This window comes from Tupaia chinensis, unplaced genomic scaffold (genome assembly GCF_000334495.1).
Source record: "Tupaia chinensis unplaced genomic scaffold, TupChi_1.0 Scaffold000014_1, whole genome shotgun sequence".
NCBI lineage: Eukaryota > Metazoa > Chordata > Mammalia > Scandentia > Tupaiidae > Tupaia > Tupaia belangeri.
The window spans coordinates 1,205,736-1,225,656 of record NW_006159444.1 but is presented as its reverse complement, the minus strand read 5'-3'; the positions used below and the strand labels follow the sequence as shown (position 1 = coordinate 1,225,656).

The 19,921-nt window shown below is 40.0% G+C and overlaps 1 protein-coding gene across 1 annotated transcript in view; it reads right to left on the bottom strand.

Moving 5' to 3' along the window:
* The window catches only part of NOX3 (NADPH oxidase 3), a 67,184-nt gene extending 47,516 nt beyond the window's left edge, over positions 1-19,668 (bottom strand). The window contains exons 1-6 of the mRNA XM_006139976.1: positions 19,624-19,668; positions 18,624-18,719; positions 18,395-18,505; positions 17,045-17,129; positions 5,886-6,031; positions 3,382-3,563 (exon numbers count right to left, since the gene is read on the bottom strand). Of these exons, the coding sequence (XP_006140038.1) occupies positions 3,382-3,563; positions 5,886-6,031; positions 17,045-17,129; positions 18,395-18,505; positions 18,624-18,719; positions 19,624-19,668 (665 nt within the window). The remainder of the gene's footprint in view (positions 1-3,381; positions 3,564-5,885; positions 6,032-17,044; positions 17,130-18,394; positions 18,506-18,623; positions 18,720-19,623) is intronic.
* Between the last annotated feature and the right edge of the window lie 253 nt (positions 19,669-19,921).

The following is a 19,921-nucleotide window of genomic DNA, read 5'->3' as shown; positions in this document are numbered from 1 at the left end:
CGTATCTTTTTAAATTTTTAAAACTTTCCTTTTAAATGTCTTCATCTATGCTATCCCATAATAGGAAGATTAATAGGCTTTAACACATTTCAATAATCCTACTTTTACCTGGCATTTTGTATAGAATTTGCAAATTACTTTTGCTGTAAACAGTAGCTGTAGAATACTTCAAGCTGAGAAGATTAAATGAGGCCCTTATCCCAAAATAAGCCTTTCAACTAGGTTAAAATGACTAAAAATTTCATCGTCTGAAATGTTATTTGGATATTAAAAAAAATCTCCACTGAAGCACTGCCCATTCAAATCGCCTCGTGGTGGGAATGCTAGACTGACACTCGCGGGGATCCTCACATGGTTCCTGTGAAGAGGGTTTTCAGACTCCTGTAGATCAGAAGAGCCTGACAAACAGTGACCAAGGGTCAGCTCCTGGAGTCAGAGGCAGAATCAGAGGGGCAAAGGTAGGAGTGACTGTCTCTGGGATGGGACACACTGGGAATATACATCATTTGCCCTGCCTACCTCAAACACAAAAAAGGAAGGATGAGAGTCCCTCATTTAGAAGAGACATAACAGGTACTTTTATACTGTATGAGAATAGGAAGCCTTGGGCCAGGCAGCAGCATAGATGTTGACTGAGCTTGTTACTAAGGACTAGCAGAGGGATGGATAGACTTTAGGGTGGGGAGCTGAAGAGGAAGGGGTATCTAGGGTGGGGAGGAAGATTAGAATGGACAATTGGCTTGCTGAGGTGCAGATTTCAAAGAGCTGCTTTGAGGACCACATGGGATCCAAGGTCACTGGACTGAGTGACTTCTCAGGTCACACAGCTTCTGAGGCTGTGTGCTCTTTTACCCAGGGCTGTGTAGAAACAGGGTTCACCTTGGATCAGGGCCTCTACACTCTGAAGTGGTCACAGAAGGAGGGGGCATAGAAGAGGGAATTCTGGGGCCATCTGGGAAGCTGGGAAACCAAGCAGGGCAAGAGTGATCTGTTCTTCAAAGGCTTAAGCATAAAGGGAGTGTGTCCTTGAAACCTCTGAACCTGTTTCTCCTTATGAACTGGGGACAACCATGCCTTGTCTATTCGACAGGGTCAAATTAATTGTGCATACAAATATACTTTGACAATAGTAAAATAGAACAATAAAGGTCTCAAATTTATGAAATAATTAAAAAGGACAAGCTAGTTCAAAGATTGCAATGGGTCAGTTAGTCCAGGACCATTCATTAATATTTAAAGAATATTGCATAGGCAACAATATCAAAAACAGACAAGTGGGACTACATCAATCTAAGAAGCTTCTGCACAGCAAAGGAAACAATAATTAGAGCAAAGAGGCAACCCTCAGAGTGTCAGAAATTATTTGCCAGCTATACTTCAGATAAGAGATTGATATCCAGAATATATAAGGAACTCAGATAACTCATCTGCAAACAAACAAATAACCCAATTATAAAAATGGGCAACTGAGTTGAACAAACAACTTTCTAAGGAAGACATGTGAATGGCTAAAAAGCATATAGAAAATGCTCAATATCTCTTTTCATAAGGGAAATGCAAATCAAAACCACTTTGAGATGTCCCTTAACCTCTGTAGGAATTGCTCTGATTAAGAAAATAAAGAATGACAAGTGCTAGGACCAGCAGATGGTGTAATGGCTATGTCGCTGGACTCCCATATAATTGACTGTAGTTCGAATCCCAGACCTGGTGGCTTAAACTCACACCAGGCACGTGTGCATGCATGCCCAAATCCTGAGAGAAGAATGGAGGAGAAGGGATTGCGGGATGGCCAGTCCCCCCAGGGGTGATTTCTCGCTTTCTGTCTCTCTGTCTTTGTCTTTCTGGTGAACGCACGTGCCCTATAGCAAAAACCTCTCAAAAACAAAACAAAACAAAGGATGACAAGTGCTGGTAAGGCTGTGGTGAAAAGTGAACCCTCCTGCATTGCTGGTGAGAATGTAAATTGGCACAAGCCACTATGGAAAACAATATGGACCTTCCTCAAAAATCTACAAATAAACCTTCTATTTGATCCAATAATCCTACCCCTTGGTATTTGCCCAAAGGACAGGACAGTACTCAGTCAGAAAGATACTTGCACATCCATGTTCACTGTGGCATTATTCACAATTGCTAAAACATGGAATTAACCCAATCTTTCAAGAACAGATGACTGAAAAAAATGTAGTGCATATACACAATGGAATATTAGCCATAAAAAACAAATTCTGTTACTTGATACAAAGTGGATGAACATAGAAGAGTTAATGCTAAGTGAAGCAAGCCAGACTATGAAAGACAAACACTGTATGTCCTTGCTCAATATATACCAAATGTCTGGGTTCTATGACAGAAATGGAAAGACCTGAAGATATAATGGTAGGGAAGACAAGTGTGGATATTAGACACTGTAGAGAGGTGCATTGATAGCATGGCTGTGTGGGAAGGACTTAGGGAGGAAGTACTTGACATAAGAATGTAAAATTCTCGAAAGGGAAAGATGTAATGGTAATATTCTTGATTTGACAGTAATGTAATGCATACTTTTGGAGGATCATATTGTGTGCTATGGAGATGTACAACCATTAAAAAAGAAGTTTAAAAAAAGTAAAAAAAATCATACAAAAATGAAATTAAAGTATAATATTTTTGTGGCACAAAAACTAAAGAATCGAAAACATTATATTTGAGAGCGAACACATGATTTACTGTCAAATACCTCATTCGGTGGCCACCCCAGCTTCCTGAGAAAAGGATTTAACAGTGCCTGGCAGGTTTTGAATGCCAGAACAGCAATTTTATGGGATGTCTGAGCAAAAAGGAGTTCTAGAGGTCAGATGGGGAAATTAAGGCCCAGACATTTTAAAGGGCTTGCCTGTGGCCACGCTGATGACTAGGAGCAGAGCTGGATCTGGATCTGGATCCCAGCCAGACTGACCATCTCTCATATCGATAGCATGGGTGTGTCCCCTCCTGGCACACTGGGTGTCGTAGCTGATGGTTTTGGTTAAGAAGCAGTGAAATTTGGGTGCTCAAAATATATACCCTGGCTAATTCCATATCAATCGGGTTGCAGAAACAGGTCCTGAATGAAACATAGATCTGCTGTCATCTGGCATTCATTAGAATTCTTGATGCTCATACACACGTTAAGACTAGCAGAGTCTTCTTAGAAAAATAAACACAATACTTCAGAACCTTTGTAGCTTTGTTCAGGACTATGGATAAAGGGTTTGCTGTGGCGAATGTGCTTTCCCACACATAGTGTGTGTCCTTCAGTCACTGCATGTCATATTCCCGCATCAAAAGGCTTCTCTAAGGTTATTTTGAGAACCACAGAGATAAAATCTTAACACACTGAGCATAGAATAGACTCACCCTGCTCCGTGGATAGCCAGACTGATAAAGAAGATGATGAAAACATGGTGTGTGTACCAGAACAACTCATAGGAGACCTGTTTGATGAACTCAGTTGAAGATGTCATGATCAAGACCAAAGCCAGAGAGATCACCAGGCCTGTAATACCCGCTATTGTTGTTAGCAACGCGGTGGCTGCATTCTACAAGAAATGAACACCACGATGTCAGTATCCAAGTACATTTTTCCTGTTTAGAATCAATACTAGAGAGTCCAAGCAGGGGGCCATTCCAGCTGTTTCACTCAGGCGCATGCTTGTCTCAACAAGGGTGCAGGTACAACCCAAGCAGTGAGCTCCTGCCCTTCCCTTGCATTTTATGAAGGAAATTTGTTTTGGTGGAATTTCATAAGATGCTTTTTCAGTAACTATTTATTTTAGTTTGGAGAAATCCATTTTCATGTCAAAATTATTATGGTGAACTAAAATGAGGACCTTATATGAAAAGGGCATTTTAAGATAAAATAAATACAAAATAAATCTGAGTTTTATGCTGTAGTTTTAAAAATAAAGATAAAGATTGCCATGCTTAATTGTAATTTAACATTAATAAACATTATTATTATTATTTTTAATTTTTGAGAGGCCGCTTAGGAGCATTCCCAATACAGCAGCTGTACACACCGTTCGCCTGGTAGTTACTCCCCTCTCTTGCTTTTTAATTGGAAAGACCATGACTTGCATTTTTTCATGCCACCTCAGGGGGCCCGGGAATAAGGCTGGGCTAATCCTAGGTGATCAATACAGGTGCAGCTATTCTTATCTGGAGGATATGACCAAAATGCCAGAATGCTGACCTGTGAGTGCAAGAAGCAATGAATAGGCCTTTAGTATATAAATCACAGCGTTTTGTTTTTATCGGGAGTGTCAGATCCTTGCCGAGTCATTAGTATTCATACATTGTGTTACTATCATTGAGACTACCATGAGCTCAATAAATTTGCACTCTATCTTTTGTCAGTAAAACCTCATTAATTTGGTCTAATCTGAGATCTGGAGGTAATTTGGACAGGGACTTCTCCATTGTTTATTTCTTTTTTTTTTTTCTTTTTTCTTTTTTCATGGAGCTAAGAGTGGAAATAAAATTGAAAGAGATATATCAAAAACATTGAAAAGAATTCTTTTCAAGTACACTCAGGCATTTTAGAAATCCACTCACATCTTAGAATGTGCTAATTTCAAATCATTATTCTTTGCTTATTAAAGCAAATGCCCATTTCTTTCTCTTGCAACACATCTATAGGCTGGGTCCTGTTGCAATGTGCCCTCTGAAGCCATCCCATTGCATTTGGAAATGCTCTGTAAGGTACACTCTGTGTTATTGATACTCATCTCGCTTCCAGTACCCCAAATTAGAGGGTTTCCTGAGCGTAATTGGTACCTACATATACAGTAGTATATTGCTGCTACAATTTTGAAATAACTGCTTTGGGAGAAGCTTAATTATCTTGTTCAACTGCTTTAAAAGTCTTTATAATAAATGCTATTTATTATATAGTGCCTTCAAATTGTTGAGATTTATTCTTGGGTGTAGGTAGCAATAAATATTCAGGGACTTAGAGGGGGAAAGCGTTAACCCCAGTAGGTGCCCAGAAGATGTCATAACCCAAATGAACACCAGCAAAGGCATTCCTATGTGCTCAGGGCATCTGTAGTTTTGATTTATAACTGTGAAATTTGTGCTTCTAATTGCTGTCAGCTAAGAAAAGGAAGCCCAACTTGATCAATGGTCTGATATTGAAAATCATCTTAGGGTAATTAGGGGACATGACATGGGAGAATCTTTGCCAAAATAGACTGGATTTTCCTTTATTGGTTTTACATGAGGAAAATTAAGACAGTCATGGAGAAATTCCCATTGTTGGAGGGTACTGTCTTAAAACTTTTCTTGGTCAATATAGATTTTTTAATGCAGCTAGCACCTGGACACATTTTATTTCTTATTCATAATGTTTCTTATGAATTAGCCTTAAAACTGTCACCAGCCATGCAGGACTCATGAAATTAGCCACTTTACCCGGTATCTGATTTGGCAAACAAACTGTTCACATGTGTGCCAAAGGGCGAGGCATGGCAGAAGAGATCCAGAAAACAATTTGCAAATTGAAATGGAAGAATGAAATAATCCCTGGATTGAGATGACACTTCATATCCTTTATGAGTCTAAGAGCAGTGAAATCATATCTCATCAAGAGCTGCTTTGAAAATTTAAAATATTAGGGTTTTAAGTCTATTGTATGTCATGCTTAGATATATATTTGGTATATCTTAATTCAATGGTATATGCTTCTTTTCCTCTTTGCTCATAATCTCTTAGCAACATTAATGGTAGAAAAATTAACTTTTTAAAAAAGGATACAATTGATGTTAATATTTGGCAGAAACGTCTTTGCTCCAGTTTTTTTTTTTTAATTAAAAGCTTTTAAAATGTAGTGTGCCTGATGAAATTAGCATGCAAAAACTCACGGTGTGGGAGGTCCGGACAGGATTGAGGTAGCTCTCATTTGGGGTGCTGCCAAGTTTGGAGAGTGCAGCCAGAAGTCCCTCAGCCTCCTCAGACTGGCTCAAGCAGTAGCGCTCCAGGTTGAACAAATGCGCCACAACGTGGATGGCTGCGGATGAGCAGAGACATCAGACATGCACCGCACGGACGTCTTCCTTTGTAACTACTCAAAAGTACAAGGCCTCTGTGCTCACATTTCTCTGTCCCGGTCTGAGTAATCTCCAAGGAAAAGTTATTTATTTGTGCATCTTTCTTGGTGTTTCGAAAGGAGTCAATCAAATACTTTGGCCGATATCGCACAATTCACTACTTTTTTTTTTTTAATTTTCTTTTTGTTTTTTAAGTTTTGCTATAAGGTGCCTGTGTTCACCAGAGAGAGACAGAGAAAGAAAAAGAGAGAGAGCGAAAGTGAGAAACCATGCCCCAGTGGGCATGGCCACACCACAATTCCTTCTCCATTCTCCTCTCAGGATTTTGGACACACATGTGACACATACCTATCTTGTTTTTCAAGCCCCGGGGTCCAGGATTTGAACTATGCAGTCATTCATCTGAGATCCAGCTGCCTTAGTCTCTATGCTATCTGCTGGCCCGTACCACTTTCATTTTAATTGCAATAAGAGCTAAAGTAAACCTCAATTCCTCGTAAGTTCTTTTTAAATAAATGCTCATTCTGGAAGTGAAGTATCATGATTTCTTAACATAATTATAAATAAGACATAATTAAAAAGAAAGCAAAATAAATTTTATGCACTACAAGTACATATTACAGCTTTTAATATATCATATATAATATGAAGCTATATATGATATATTGTATATATTATGTAGTTATATGTATTATGTATGTGTAACTTATTTCCTTAACTCGGAAAGCATTATTCTAGAATACTGAACATCAAGCACACATGATATATATATGATAGACACTAAGGGAGATATTGTTTTTATTCTCTTTCAGACATTGTATTTTCTATTCTTACATACTTCAGTATACACAGACACACACATATATTTGCATGTGTTATTCCTAGTGGATTGAAATAAGCCAGTATTTATGGAACTAAACATACCATCTGCTTTCTTAAGAACTAAGCAGAGATTTCTAGTTCTGGGAATTGGCGATGTCTAGATTCTAAATGAAGAAAACAAGTTGAGGACCACTGCCTCGTTTGGCCTGAGGATTCTATGTCCTTTGCGATGCTGTTCTTTCCTGTTTTGTGAAATTGGTCAGACAGCCAACAGCTCCATCCTCTAGACAACCACATACCAAAGCTTTTTCTGCAAAATCAAAGCCTGGCTGGGTGATCAGTAGATACCCACCACTGGGATCAGATTCAAGTGGGAAATGAGGATTCTTTACCCAGGATATGTCCTTCTTTGTCCAGTTAATATCCTTTTTTCTACACCATAGTGAGAAACAGCTGGGACTACTACTATTGTACAGTCTATAGTCCATACACGTTGTAGCCACTTGTGGATCCTTCATGGCTGCATATTGTGGGCTGAGCTGCAGAAGAGTGAGGGGAAAGAAACCTCTGGAGATACTGGTATCTTTTTGGTTCCTGTGGTACATGTAGCAGAGTTATGTAGAAATGCCATCTGTTATTTAACCTCTCTTCTCTGTCATCTGAGTTCTATTATTCTCTTTTCTGCCTTGCAAAGTTCTACTCATGCTTTAAGAACCTATTTCAAAAGTTGTTTTCTCTCACACATTCTTCAGTGCCACAGGCACAGACAAAACTTTGAGGATAACATTTCTCAAGTGTTATTGTTAAGAGTTCTCATTTACACCTGCATGCTCCAGTAGACTTGACTTGTGAGACTTATTCAACCTTAAATCTTCAGCATTACGGCCTAGCAGGTGGTATAATGGTTATGTTGCTGGACTCCGACATGACCAACCATGGTTCTAGTCCCTGAACGATGGCTTAAAACTCTCGCCACGCACATGTGCATGTGTGTCCAAAATCCTGAGAGGAGAGTGAAAGAGAAGGGATTGCCCCATGGTCATCCTCCCAGGGAGTGATTTCTTGCCTTTTTGTCTCTACTTGTCTCTCCAGCGAGTGCAAGTGCTCTACAGCAAAAATCTCTCTCTCAAAACAAAACAAAAGCACCTTCAGCACTTTGGCACATGGCTTGGCACCAGTTAGTACTTAATAATTATTTCTAAGTGACAATGAGATTGCAGAAAGGTAGAGGGGGTAAAGAAAGGATCAGGAAATCAATTTATAGCCCCAATGTTGTTGGAGTGGTGTTTTCTCTGCTGATATGTATTTTGTATACATTTTTCTCCAGCTTTTTAAGATGAAAATCAAATCAAATTCACTTTTGGTTGAGGCTCACCTAAGAAAGCAAAGTGCTCTGGTGTCAGCATGTATGGAGTTTGCTGCCCCTTTCTGGTCTCCGTGGGGTTCACACCACCAGGTAATGCATGTCCCCCCTATGGGCTGTGCCAGCATGGAGGTCATGTCTGTGAGGGGCTGCCTTGTTGAGTCTCAACATCCACAAATCTAGAAACGTTTATCTCAGTGCAATCTTTTCTCCTATGCAGTATGTTCAATTGAACACAAACCTTGTCCAGTATTCCTAATTGTTTTCAGATAGTTATTGTGGCCTTTAATAAATAGGTATTTTGGGTCCAGCAGGTGGTATGGTGGTTAAAGTGGCTGGAAATAAGTTACATGTGTAACTATATAAAATATGTATCCTGTATATTATATGTATTATATATGATACATACAAAAACTGTATATGATATATCCTACTTATAGTATATAAAATTTCTTTTGATAGTAATTGTGTCTTATTTCTAATGATATTGTGAGAGCATGATACTTACTTCTCTTTCAGAATGACCATACATTTAAAATTAAATTATGATGAATTAGGTTTACTTTAATTCTTAACACAATTAAAATAAAATTGGTGTGGGCCAGCAGATAGCATAGAAGTTAAGGCGACTGGATCCCAGATGAATGATTGTGTGGTTCGAATCCCGGGCCTGGTGGCTTGAAAATCACACCAGTCAAGTGTGCATGGATGCCCGAGATTCCAAGAAGAGAATGGAGGAGATTGGATGCCCGAGATTCCAAGAAGAGAATAGAGGAGAAGGGACTGTGGCATGGCTATCCCCCCAGGGGTGATTTCTCACTTTCTCTCTGTTTCTCTCCCCTCCAGTAAGCACATGTGCCCTATGGCAAAAACCTTACAAAACAAACAAACAAAGAAGCAAAAAACTCCCAGATATTTCTCATAGCTAATATATAATAAATGTTTACTATAACACCAGATACTGGTCTAAATGCTGTATGCATATCATCTAATTTCATTTTTGGGTATTATTCCCATTTTATAGGCCAGTATTCAACAAGCTAAGAATTTGTAGTTTGTTAGTGGGACTGTGAGATGACACCCTTTGGTGGGACTCCAAGGTCCCATCCTTTGACCATTAAGCTATATTGCTGCTTTGGACTAATAAACAATTGTTGCATTTTACTATTTACTCAGAACAGTGTTTCTCACATGGGCTTAGCTAAAACTCTGAATGGTTTACTCGGTGTCTTTAGTCAAACTGTGTCTAGGGCTTCTGGCTTCTGGCATTTGGGGTCTTCATTGTGGGATGCTGTCAATGCTCCTTGTACCTTCCATCCCTCCACCCTCACTCCTCTGCTCCTGGCTTTCTTTCTCTCTGGCCTAAAACACGGCAGGCAGGGAGCAGAGCTGGGCCCATTTTGCAGAAATAGCAACTGAGCTTCTGACTAAGTTAAGTGACTTGTTCACTATTGCCTATGCCATGTGTGACAGTCAGAGAAAAAATGCAGGATAAAGGATCGTTTTTTTATACTATTTTATATTTTATAGTACTCTTCTTCAGTGTAATGAATTGTTGATCACAATCAGTTTTCTATTAGAGAGATTTCCACTTGAGACTTTGACACAGTTAAGCTGACTTTAAGTATGTTGACTGAATGAGCAACGATATTGAACTATTTATTTATTCTTATTGCCAGGTCTCCCATAACAGCCGAAGAAACTAATGAAGTAGCATAAGAAAGCCTGAGATGCTTTTATAAGCCAGCTCCTAAGGGGATGGATTGCGAACTATTCTCTTCGGTATTTTTCACGTACTTTAAAATTCATGTCTTAAGTGCTTCTTTGCTTTAGCTACCTCCATTTTGTTTTCTTTGCACAAAGTAGAAGATAAAAAGTGGAATATTTTATTTATCTCAGGAATTCTCAAAGAAAAAAGTGCTCATGCACATTTAGTTTGTCTAAACATTGTATTTACCTCTTAGATCTGATCCTAATTTTAGAGCGATCTTGGCTGGAAACAAAAGATATACTAGCTACCAAATCCAGAGCTGGTGAGATTTGATAGATACCAGGGAAGACATTGCTTTTGTTCTGGTTTAGACATTTATTGATTTATTGATTTATTGATTTATTCCATGATGGAGGAAGATGCTATTTTCTATTTTTCCCTTTATACTTTTAGTTTTTTAAAAGTTTATTGATTTATTCCATGATGGAGGAAGATGGAGAGAGACAAGTACCCGCAAAAGGGTCTTGATGCTGTGATCCTACCCTCAGCCTCAGTCAGAATCATGGACATACATACATGTCCCTGACATGCACAGGAAGACCTCAGGATCCGCCCTGGGACCTTCCATATGCTCTCAGCATTCTGAATTGTTGTGTCACTGTGGCACCGTGGTGGTTGACCATTTTACGTTGTTTTTCAAATATTTTTTTTTATGTATACTTACGTTGTCTGTGTTGCATCTTATCAAATATATGATAAAATAGCGATATAACTTGATTTTTTTCCTTCTTAGACATCAATATAATTTCTTTTTTCTTTTTGTTTCCCCCAGAGGTTTTTGCTATATGGCGCGTGCACTCACCAGAAAGACAGAGACATAGAAAGTGAGAAATTACCCCCCCAGGGGGGATGGCCGTGCAGCAATCCCTTCTCCTCCATTCTCCTCTCAGGATCTTGGGCACACATGCACATGCGCCTGGCATGAGTTTAAGCCACCGGGTCCGGGACGCGAACTGTGGTCGACTACATGGGAGTTCAGCGACATAGCCATTACGCTAACTGCTGGTCCCAGACATCAATATCATTTCATGGTACTAGATTTCATATTAGTATGTAGCAGAAGGTATACTGAAAAGGACACCCTCCGCTGGCTTAAAACAGTCTTTTTCAGCCCCTGTTTTCTCATCTGTGAGATGGGTAGAGTGGAACAAACTCCATGATATCTCAACATTTTTTTTTTCCCGACTGCATCGCTCCTGTGTTGTTCTCTAAAGTTCACTAGGAACATTTATCACCTGAAAGGGGTCTTCAGACCTATTGGAAATAATGCAAACGTGAAGCTCATATTTTAATACATTTTCCAAATCAGCACTGGCTTAAGTGGGATCCTGGGCCTTGTGGCAGATCCAGTGCCCTCAGTGTGAGGCGATCTCGTTCATGGCCTCTGTGGACTTTGTATGGTATGTAACGCTGTGTGCTTGGAAGAGCCAAAGACACACATTTCCATACGCCACTTAAGTGTGCCAAGCTAAAAGGTGCCATAACTGGGTCTTTTCAGAATTTTATTTTCTCATCAAAGTACTTTTAACGAAGAGTAGCAATCTTGGAAACCCTACACATGCACATTTAATTGGCGTGTGAACTTCTGAGTTCAAATAAGGAGTTTTATTGAAGAGCAAACCAAAAAAAAAAATTCATAAAGGCTACGATTAGAGCCAATCGTCTTGAGAAAGTTCCTTTTCCTTTTTTCTTTTCTTCATTTTATATTTCAGGAGATCAAAGGAACCATAACTGAGGGGAATCTTGGAAGTGTGGTCAGTTCTTGCTGTCTTTCTGCCTGCCCCTCAGTGATAACAGTCATTTTGGACTGTTATCACCTTCTAATTAAGCAGCCTTTAGAAACAAGGACCCGGCAACAAACCCTGGCGTGCTGCTGTGGCCAGAATCTGGCTGCCAGCTTTCAAATTTGTGGTCTGATATCTGAAGGGAGATTGGTGGGCTTGGTCCCCTGTGTATCCATGCATTGTTAAATCACATGAAATCCTGTTGGGCAGGACGGGGATGGCCCTCCTTCCAGCTCCCAGTGTCTCAGGCAGAAGCAGCTAGTAGCAATCTTGTGGGGTCAAGGCTGAAAATGTGTGTCTTCGGGGCCATTCTCAAGTACGGGGCCTTCAAGTCTTCATTTTCTCAGTGGTTTATTCTGAGCTCTTTCCTCTCGACCTGTTCCTGTTGTATGTATTGATGTTTGTAAACTAATTTTAGCAACTCATCAGGAGCTGTGTTCGGGGTTATTTTACGTCCCTGGGACCTGGCAGATGCAAACCGTGGAATTTGCCAGAAAGAACTGCCTGGGTCACTGTTTACAGCCTCCGCTGATGGAAGCTGGGACTCAAAGTACTGCTTTTCAATTGGAAGGGTCTTCAAGGTCTACTGTGGACCAGGGAATCCAGAAGGATCCGCAGTCATAAGAACAGAGAGGCTGTGAAACTATGATTTTTATACCCATGGGGTTATGGGTCCCTGAAAATGATTTATTAGTGGCTGAAGAATGCTCCTGCAGCTCTTATAGGCAGGCAAGCAGGAAGGCAGAGAGCCAACAGAAGAGTTTCTGTCACTGCTTTCTTGATGCTCTTGATTATAGATACCATTGTTTTGCGTCTTCCCTCCTCCCTAGCCTACTTTCACTGTCTCTAATTACATCCTTTAATGATTTGACCAATTAAAGACTGCAGTTCAACCTATAGGGGAAAGGATGGGAAATTAGAGGCTGGCACACAGGCGTCAACGTGGCTACACTTCTCCCAAGGTTACACACCTCTATTAAGCCCGACGGCTATTTGAAAAGCCTCATAATGGGTGACGCTAATAAAATAAGCACAGGGACATTTTCAGCTTCTCCCAAGTGAATACCCCAGAAGGACGCACTGTGAAAAGCAAAGGTATATCTATAAAACCAGAGCTTACCTTTTTCCCACCCTCCCTAAAAGCGCCATGCCAGCCACATTTCTTAGTTAATGTGAAATGCAATAATTGCTTTGTCAGGGTTTGGGAGAGCAGAGAGCTCTCCTCCCACCTCCCGCCTTTGCCTGGAATGGAAATTAGGGCAGAGCTGCTGGTTGCCATGGAGGTGGGACGAGGAGTCCTCTGCTCTCAGATGCAGCTCTGACCCTGCTGCGGTGCACTCCGAGGTTTTGGGGAGCCTGGCAAAGCAGCGAGTTTCAAGAGGAGGGGACTGGAAAGAATGCTTCGTTTCCCCCAGGGATTTGTGTGGGAAAAGAGGGAGAAAGGACACCCTGTTATCTCTGGTTGCAGCAGAATGTGAATTTGTATTTCAGATGATTGGCGTCATTTTGAATCTGCGTCCCACACGGCTCCCTGATCACCTCACTCACTCTGATGTCGTGCCTTTCCCTGTAATTCCTTCAATCTCGTTTGCCTGCTGGCTGACTCCTATTCATCTTCAGATGTGACCACATTTATTGAGAACATATTGTGTTGCCAAGGACCAGGGAAGCCAAGATGTCTCAGGCACAGACTCAGCCCTGGCAGTGATGGGAGTTGGGAATTTCCCTGCATGGTAGGGAGGGTGACTTTAGATCTGTCGTGGGGGGTCTGGGTCTGGGGGAGGGGACCAGACAATGAGTTCTGGATGTGCTGATACCTGCTTCAGTGAGCATGAGGAAAGGAAGGATTCCAATAGAGGTGAACACTCAGGGACAGCCTAGAGCTGGTGCTGCTCCAAGAAAAAGGCAAGGGGGCATGGGAAGAGCTGGGCCTGCAGCAGGGGGCAGAGGCTAGATCCAGAGCCACAGGTGATCTGATTTGCAACAGCAGCAGGTGAATGCCGTTGTATTCTACACATTTCCAAGGTGGTCCAGCCCTGGCAATAACCCGTGCATTTCATTGAGATGCATGGGTTGTATCACTATTCTTTTGATTGCACAGAGTCTACGAACTTCTCTGAGATCACAAAACCAATCAGTAGTAGGGGTGTAAAATAACTCGGCCATCTGATTATAGTACACTGCTGCCCACACTGAATTATGTCCAATCCTAAAACTGCCCTGACTACCCAGGTTTCAGGAGGATACAGCTTCTGTCTGGATATATCACACATGGTCAGGATACATTACTGTTGGACTATACTGTTAATAGGTGCTTATGTATAGAGAAATACACATGCCTAAAGGTTTAAGGAGAACACTCCTCTTTCTGTTTCTGTTTTTGTTTAAGTTTTGCTGTAGGGTACATGCACTGGCCAGAGAGAGACAGAGAGAGAGGGAAAGTGAGAAATCACTCCCTCCTGGGGGAAGGGGGGATGACCATGCTGCAGTTGCTTCTCTGCCAGTCTCTTCTTGGGGTTTTGGGCATGTACACACACATACCCAGTATGTTTTTCTAGCTGCCGGGCCTGGAACTCAGAACCACTGAGTCAGCCATATGGGATCCAGAGCCTTAACCTCTGTGCCACCTCCTGTCCCAAGAACAGTTTTATAACACATATCTTCCTTTGTTTTTGCTTCCTTTTAAAATGTTTTGATACTTTTTTTTTCTTTATAGAGAGATTTTTTTCTATAGGGTGTATGAGCTCACTGGGAGAGACAGAGAGAGACAGAGAAAAAAATGCCCCCCCAGGGAGGATGGCCATACCACAATCCTTTCTCCTTCATTCTCCTCTTGCAATCCTGGGCATGCATGCACATGCGCCCAGTGTGAGTTTTAAGCTACTTAATCTGGGACTTGAACCACAGTCAATATGTGGGAGTCCAGTGACATAACCATTATGCCATCTGCTGGTCCCAATACTTTTTTTTTCTTTCTGTCTATATTATCATTATAACCAACTTGTAAAGTCCAATTCTGCCTTAAAGCTACTATATTCTTCTTACCATTTTCTGTGTTGTATCTTTCTTTTTATCTTTTATTTACTAGAGAATGTGTGTGTTTGCTAGAGGGATGAGGAGAGAGAGAGAGAGAAATAAGGAAAGTGAGAAAGCACCTGCCATAGGGGAATGGTTCATGTCACAATCCCTTCTTCTTCATTTCTCCTTTGGGGATTTTGGGCCTGCACACGCACTTGCCTAGTGTTTTCCCAGCTTCCAGGTCCAGGACCTGAACTCTGCAGTTGGCTATGTGGGATCCGGCTTTCTTAACCACTACATCACCAGCTGGCCCAGTACTCTTCTTTTTAATGTAGGAATTAAAGACTCATAAGGTTTTAGAGAAAGCCTGAAGATTGCTTGAATTTCTTATGTGATGAGTCTGATAAGGAGCAATCTGGTCTCTGCTTGGGTACCAAGCAGATGGTGCACTCAGTACTCTTAGGGGACTCTCGTTCTAATTCACGTTCATATTCAAAGTTTGGAAAAGATTTCCATTTCTGAGCCAAAATCTGCTATCCTAAGTCTTTACTCCTTCATACATTGATTCACTTATTCACCCAAGATTATTGGTACCTATGAATACTCAGCGCCATCGTAGGCCCTGGAAGACAAAAGTGAGTCAGCCCGGTTCTGTGCCCTCCATTCCTTAGCTGGGTTTCTCTAGAACATGGTGTCTTTTCACCCTGATTTCTTAGCAAACCACAAAGCCCTCTTGCAAAGCATTGGTTTAGTCTGGTATTGAAGACAATCAATAGGGAGAATCTTCTCATATTTCACTGCATACCCAAAGTTGTGTTAATTGGCACTTGGGCACCGTCTGTCATGTCTTGTTGCTTAATTAAATTCACATTTGTTTTGAGTGTTCCTTTTACTCTGCTATTTTTTATGCATGAGAGGATAAAAACAAATGAGGAAAACATTTTATAGTTAAATTGGTTTGAAGGAAATTGTCCTGAATCATAACTCTTTATTGTTCAGATAGCCTTTTATTTCAATGTCTTTTGTTTTCCAACAAAACCACAAGCTAGTTGACCTTGCCCTCTTCTTGTCTTCTTCAGTAGAGTCTAACCTTGGCCAGGGACATTCACGTTGACGATCTTCTTCTTGAATTAGAAATATAATAATAATGGGACCAGCAGATAGTGTAATAGTTACAACACTGGACTCCCATGTAGTCAACTACCATGTGAGTCCTGGACCTGACAACTTAAAAAATTCACACTGTAGTGTGTACATGTGTGTGTAAGATCTCGAGAGAAGAATGGAGGAGAAGGGATTGCAGTGTGGTCATCCACCCAGGGGGTGATTTCTCACTTTCTATTTCATTGTTTCTGTTTCTCCAGTGAGCACATGTGCCCTATAGCAAAAAAATTCTCTCTCTAAAAAGAAAAAGAAATATAATAATAACAATAGCAACTTATATGCCTATAACGCTTCTTATCAAGTTCCCTGTATATTCATCAGTTCGCTAATCTTGTGTATAGGATCTTTTTGTTCTTTTTCCTTCCTTTTACTGCCCACTGTGCCTGCCATTTGGTAGTCATTTTTTCATGACGGTGAATGAGATTTTGAGCATAGGTCAATTTTATTTCTGGTGTGAACTATATTGAATAACAAAGTGTTCATTTGTTTTTTCTTTCTTTCTTTCTTTCTTTTTTTTGGCTTTTGCCATAGAGCACTGGCACTCACCAGAGAGAGACAGAAGGAAAGTGAGAAGTCACATCCCAGGGGGAGTAGTCATGCCACAATTCCTTCTTCTCCATTCTCCTCTCAGGGTTTTGGGCATGCACACACATGCACCTGACATGATTTTCAAGCTGCTGGTCTGATACTCGAATTGCAGTTGAGTTGGTCATGTGGGAATCCAGGACCTTAACCACCATGCCACCTGCTGGCCCCATGAAGAGTTAATTTTTTGTGAGCAGGCATTTATCATTGTATTATCAAGCAGATTAATTATTCACAAATCAAAATGAAGTTTTATCAATTTTCTTTGATAAATTATATTCTTGGTAGAGTAAAACTCATATGAAGAGCATAAATTGGAAATTAAAAAACCCATTATTAGAAGGTTTATGTGGTCAGATGGGAGGCAGAGATTTTTTTTTTTTTTACCTAAGAGTGAGAATTGATTAACACAAAACTATAAACAGAGGATATTATCAAATCTGTCAGGCAATTAATGAGCACTTACTTGCATTAACAGCTATCCCGTAGGCGACCAATTTATGGAATTTGAGGTTTTTGTCCAATTGCCTTTTCCATGGTCCTCTGCAGCACTGGAATAATAAAAAAATGCCTGATTTAGGGGAAAATCACAGTTTTAATAGCTACACGAAAGTTAAGAGAGTAGGACTTAGACTCTGACTCTAAATTGCTCAAGTGGGGCTACACTGACATGAAAGTAAATAGTCATTAGTCAAACAGGCGAAGCCAGAGGTTATTAGGTACTTGGCTGAAATTTCAACTAATAAAAGTGATTGAATTAGTAGATCCCTGGCTATCATTCAAAACTCTTGAATAGACCTGCGAAGATATCTATGCCTCTAACAGCTGTTTAGAAAATGAAGGTGATAACCATCATTCTAATCTTTGTGATTTTAGTAGTTTATAAATTATTTCTCATTACACGAAGAAAGATATTATATAAATCTACATAAATAAATGGTCTCAAAATCATGTTGATGCTGATATAATGAATTATTGCATTGGGTAAAGGTTATAAGAGGACTCATTTTTCTCTGGGTTATTGGTTTAACAGGAAACACAAGTTAAGTAGTCAACACAGTGAAATTAATAGAATTAGGAAATGTCTCATTATGTCTGATAGGAGTTAAAATTTACATACTAAAATCTGTGTACTATAATTGTGCTTTCTGGGGGTGAGAACTCAGAGAGATATTTCCTGGGTGCTATTTATTTTAACTTTTTAAAAAAATTTTTATAGTTGTGTGTGCTTGCCAGAGTGACAGAGAAAGAGACGGAGAGAGGAAAAGTGAGAACACACCCCTGGGGGTGGAGGGAAGGCAATGTCATGATCCCTTCTCTGTTCTTCTCTTAGGATTTTGGGCATGCACACACATGCACCCAGTGTGTTTTTTAAGCTATTAAGTCTGGGACTGGTACTGTGTCTTTAGCTATGTGAGCTCTAGTCACCTTAACCACCACACTATTGGCTGGACCCTCAATTGCTTATTTAATCTTCTTTCAGTCATTAACGGTATACGGCATGCTGTTACAGGGCTGCCATCTCCATGAATCAGGTCAGTTTTCTTGGCCCTATTTTTCAGATGGAGTAAATGTGTCCGAAAGGGATTGAGCAAGGAGCCCAACGTCATTGTACAAAGCCAAAGGTAAAAACCCAAGTCTCATCAGATGCACTGATGACTGATTTTCAGTTTTAGCCATTCTGTTCTGACAAAAACACAAACTTATATTTCACAGGGTTACTGGGCACTTCATAGTAAAGTACGTCACAGTTTCAGTGGCACTTAAATTAGTATGTTGTAACAACTGAGATTATTTTAAGTACTATCGTGCTTACCATACTTGTTCCTCTCATGAATGAAATAAGGTTTCGACTGATAGGTAATAGGATTAGCATGCAGTTAAAATTCAGGCACAGGGCAGATGCTCGGGCCCAAGCCAATGTTGACTGTCCATATGTAAAGACACAAGAAAGAGATTCGGTGAAAACAAGGAAGCCAGGAAAAATAGAATTCATTGCATTTTGTTTTCTGAAACAATAATGCAAAGTCACCAAATCTACTTACACCCAGGATGACTCGTGTGTAAAGGAAAGACTCTTCCTCTTCATACCAACAGAATGTGTCAATAAACAGATATAAATTCACTCCCAGCCACAAGAGCTAGTATAGAATAACAAGAGAAACAATCAATACTATTTTTTTTTTTTTTGGAGAGGTTTTTGCTATAGGGCACGTGCACTCACCAGGAAGACAGAGAAAGACAGAGAGACAGAAACCAAGAAATCACCCCTCCGGGTGGGAGGGCCATGCTGCAACCCCTTCTCCTCCATTCTCCTCTTGGGATCTTGGGCACACATGCACACACGCCCGGCATGAGTTTAAGCTATCAGGTCCAGGACTCGAACCGTGGTCGACTACATGGGAGTTCAACGACATAGCCATTAAACTAACTGCTGGTCCCAATCAATACTATTTTTAACCTTTTCTTGTATTCAAAATCACCTGAGGTTTTTATAAAGTGAAAAGAACAGCTTTTCAATATTAATCAGAATTAGTCCCTATTTACTTCTTATAGATTCATTTTAACAGTGATTACAATGATATGAAATTATTAATGTCACAAGAAATGATTTTAGACACATATGGGTCAGCTTTAAGTAATTGAACGAAAAGTATAAAACTCTCTCAATCAATGTTGCTTGACAATGTTGTCAAGAAGGAGGAAATCTTTAAAAGCAACTCAGACAGTACTCCAGAAAAAAATTCCAATTTCATAGTTGATTCTAAGACTTCATTTGATTTAGAAAAACATTCATACATTATGCAAAAACAAACTACTTGACTTTAAAAATAATTAAAAATGAACTCAATCGGAAAACAACTTTGCCTGATTCTATAAGGGTAAATTAAATCTATCTACTGAATGTTTTCTAACACGTTTTAGTCTTTTAACTAGAGTAATACTTCAAGCAATTTAGCATTCCTATACAAATTATCCTTCAAATCACAGACTATGCAATATATATATATATATTTAGAATTAAATAACAAAAATGATACTTACTGCTAATATGACAGAGAGACTCTCATTTAAAACCCAGCAACCCATTATGATACTTTTGCTCTTTTGCAGTCAGCAAATTATTCCTTTCGTTCACCTGAGCCTGGATTTTATGACCTCAGAAAGGGCTTCCCTACCAAATTATTTCTTTTCTCTCTCTCTCTTTTTTTTTTTCCATCTTAGGAAGCACCTACTGCGAGCAGAGGAATTTCTAATTAAGGACTTCTTGCCAAGGGCACATCACCACACTGATATGCCTCATGACCTGGGTAAATACAAGGCAAGTCTTGTCTAATGATTC